A 3,710-nucleotide genomic window follows, 5' to 3' on the forward strand; every position below is an offset into this window, starting at 1 on the left:
TTAAAAAAGGATATGCACGCTACTGTTTGGCACTATCTCCCAGTCATAAATTAAGATTTCAGCTTTTTAATGCCTCCTGTCAAATTTCCAGGGAAGGCAACTCTTTAGAGCAAATTATCTGGCCTCCACAGAGTCCCCTTAAAGGTCTCATATGACCCAGAAAAAGAAGAAAACATTTCTTCTGTATTCTCTTAGTCATTTCCTTTAGCTTGATTTCCCTCAAACTCTAGATGAACACTAATCTTCACAGCTCCATGACCCTTTTTAAAGGCTGGTCCTAAGGGCTAGAGAGATAGCTCAGAAGTTAAAAGCACTGCCAGAGGACCCGGGTTTGATTGCCAGCACCCACATGGCAGATAACAACCATCTGTAATTCCAGTTCCAGGGGATCCAATGCCCTCTTCTGACTTCCGTGGGCACTACATGACAGGGGTGCAGTTACATGCAGGTAATGCACTCATACACATAAAATTTTTAAAAAAATAAAATAATAAATAAATAAAAATTTTTAAAGGTGTGTATGACTGCTCCCAGCCTTCATTAAATAAATAAATAAGTAAATAAACAAATAATAAACTAAAGGCTGGTCTTCAGAAGTACAGTATAGGTAAACATAGCCCTGTGCTTGTCTTCTCTGGCTTGTCAGTGGTAGTCCTGAGCTTGCCTGTTCCATAGGTTATACTTTGACAAGCTTCAATGTTCAATAAATTTTCTACAATTATTATTTCCATAATTTAGACAAGGGAAAGAGTAAGAATTGCACTTTCATGTGGTACAAAAAAATAACATCATTTCTAATCTAAAGAACTTTTAAATTGAAGTATGCTCATGTTCAACTATGTTAAGTAATATTGCATCAATCATGGTACTACTTATTAAAAGACATGTTTATGAGGCACTAAGGATGTTCTGATTATAATGATTACTTGCTGGAATGGGCTATGTTAATCCCGTGTGTTCAGGGGATACAAGACGTTCTCATTGTATTGTGAGATAGCACTGATGGTACAGAGTTGTATTGCCAAGTCTTGGGCTCACAGTTTGTTTTCAGGTTAGGAGGGTCTGGAATCTGCACATAATTATACATAGACATTTTCTGTAAAAGAAAAGCATTTGAAGGTACAGTGGAGACCCTTTCTTCTTTTGGAAAAGTGGTGATTGCTTAACGCTGGCTCGATGGGAACATAGAGAATATCGAGTTAATATGATGCAATGGTATTCATCCAAAGACTAAAGAGAAGATATTTCAAGTCATTAAAAAGAGCTTCAAATCCTAAACAAATATTTTTTTAAAATACTTTACTGGAGGTCCTTGAGCTCCAACTTCTCCTAGCTCTCCTTGATCGCCTTCTTCACCCTAAAAAAACAATAGAAATTCACAGTAAATGTTATTTGAGCAAATGAATATAAAAATAGGCTGAGTTTAGCTCAGTAAAATTTAAGCTCATTTGACATTCCTTGAATTATTCTGCTATGTTCTATTAAATTATATTAGTAGTCCATATTAATTGTATAATATTCAGAAATATAGATAAATATATAAATAATCACCTTAATCCTACTCTTCAACCATAAATACTAATAATGTTTTTGGTGCTGTTCTTTCAAGAAGTTTTTAAGGGAGGAAGAAAGAGAAGAAAAGAGAGAAAAATGTGTGTATGTACTTTCATTCCAAGTATGTGTCTTGGAAGGTGTTAGGAAAGCATAACTATATGATGCAAACTTTTCCATAAGGCATATCCTTTTAAAATTATTTTGTCTTTTATTATAATTTTATGACAAATACAATGTTAATACATTCAAATCAATTCTTTCATTTGTTATATCTATGACATCATTCAAAGAAAAGTTCCCTTTTACCCTCAAAAATATGGTTCATCTATATTTTCTTTGAGTAATTCCATAGTTTAATTTCTTTTCAAGGAGTTTTATTTTTTGATTTATGTATTTTTATTTTATGTGTATAGGTGTTTTACATGCATGTACAATGTTAATACATTCAAATCAATTCTTTCATTTGTTATATCTATGACATCATTCAAAGAAAAGTTCCCTTTTACCCTCAAAAATATGGTTCATCTATATTTTCTTTGAGTAATTCCATAGTTTAATTTCTTTTCAAGGAGTTTTATTTTTTGATTTATGTATTTTTATTTTATGTGTATAGGTGTTTTACATGCATGTGTGTCAGTACACCCATGTCATGCAATGCCCACAGAGACCAGAGAGGGCATCAGATTCCCTGGAACTGGAGTTAAGGACAACTGTTAGCCACCATGTGAGCGCTGGGAACTAAGCCTGGAGCCTCTACAATAGTAATCAGTGCTCTTAACTGTTGAGCCATCACTCTAGCCCCAATAATTTAATTTTGGACACAGAAATTTTTATCAGTAATTTATTTTTTATATCAAATATAAGGTAAAGTATCTTTGGTGTGATAACTAGACACTTATTCAGCATCATTTGTTGAATAGCAGACACTATCCACATAGACTGGAAAATTCACACTGGTTCCCCAGTTCTTCAAATCCTCTGTAAGGTCACCAATAACATAAATTTCAGTTACTGAAGTTTTATAAAACATCTTTATCTCTGGTAGGAGGAATTTTTCTATCTTCATATTTCATTTAAAGATATTGTTATTTTCATATTTCCCTAAGTGTTTACTCTCCCAGATGAACTTAAGAATCATTGGTCAGAGATGAAGAGATGGCTCAGGGGTAAGAGTACTTGCTGGGTAAGTATGAAGGCCTGAGTTAGGATCCCCAGAACCCACATCAAAAAGCTGCTGTAGCCTGCACATGTGCCTATAACCCCAGTGCTATAAGGAGCAGAGACAGGAGGATCTCTGGGGCTTGGTGGACACCAGCCTACAGGTTCAGTGAGAGATCCTGTCTCAAGGGAATAAGGGAGAGATACAGTAGGACACCCAGCATCCTCTTCTGCACACTTATTTTCACCCACATACACACACATAAACATACACACACAATATTCTTGCATGTCATACACACAAAAAAAATTTTAAACAATCATTGGAACTATCTTCACAAAAATACCACTTGATGGGGCTGGAGAGATGGGTTAGTGGTTAAGAGAAATGACTGCTCTTGCAAAGGACCCAGGTTCAATTCCCAGCACCTACATGGAGGCTACGAACCATCCTTAACTCCAGTTCCAGGGGAATCTGAAGCCCTCTTCTGACCTCCACGGCATTGCACGACAAGGATGTACTCATATATGTGCAGGCAATACACTCATACACATTAAATAAAATATTTTTTAAAATACCACTTGGTTGTATTAAGCTGTATTAAATCTTTTTATACTAGAAGTTGGTGTATACTCCTAACAAGTAAATTCTTTTAAATATGTATAAATAAAGCTATGTTCTTTTCTTTATATTAGTCATAAATAGTGCCTACGTTTGTTCAACATAGTTTAACTGTTTGGTTTTTATTGTCAATGGGATCTTTACTCATAATTTCTAATTATTGTTTTGATTTTTTGCTATTTTATAACCTCTGTTATACTTTAAAATGTTAGAATATTCTAAAAGGAAATCAGATTCCTAGGTTGGTGATATAGTTCAAAGGTAGGCCACGTGTCTGGCATGGCAAAGCCCTGAGTTCAGTCCCCAGTACGATGAGAGAGAGAGAGAGAGAGAGAGAGAGAGAGAGAGAGACAGAGACAGAGACAGAGACAGACAG

General features: G+C 35.1%; 1 protein-coding gene across 1 annotated transcript in view; it reads right to left on the bottom strand.

Annotated features, from left to right (window-relative positions):
• The window catches only part of Col9a1 (collagen type IX alpha 1 chain), a 94,209-nt gene that overhangs the window by 46,767 nt on the left and 43,732 nt on the right, over positions 1-3,710 (bottom strand). Inside the window, exon 19 of the mRNA XM_008856332.2 lies at positions 1,304-1,357. Coding sequence (XP_008854554.1) covers positions 1,304-1,357 — 54 coding nt within the window. The remainder of the gene's footprint in view (positions 1-1,303; positions 1,358-3,710) is intronic.

This window comes from Nannospalax galili, unplaced genomic scaffold (assembly GCF_000622305.1).
Source record: "Nannospalax galili isolate Female #2095 unplaced genomic scaffold, S.galili_v1.0 scaffold206, whole genome shotgun sequence".
In the NCBI taxonomy this organism is placed as follows: Eukaryota; Metazoa; Chordata; class Mammalia; order Rodentia; family Spalacidae; genus Nannospalax; species Nannospalax galili.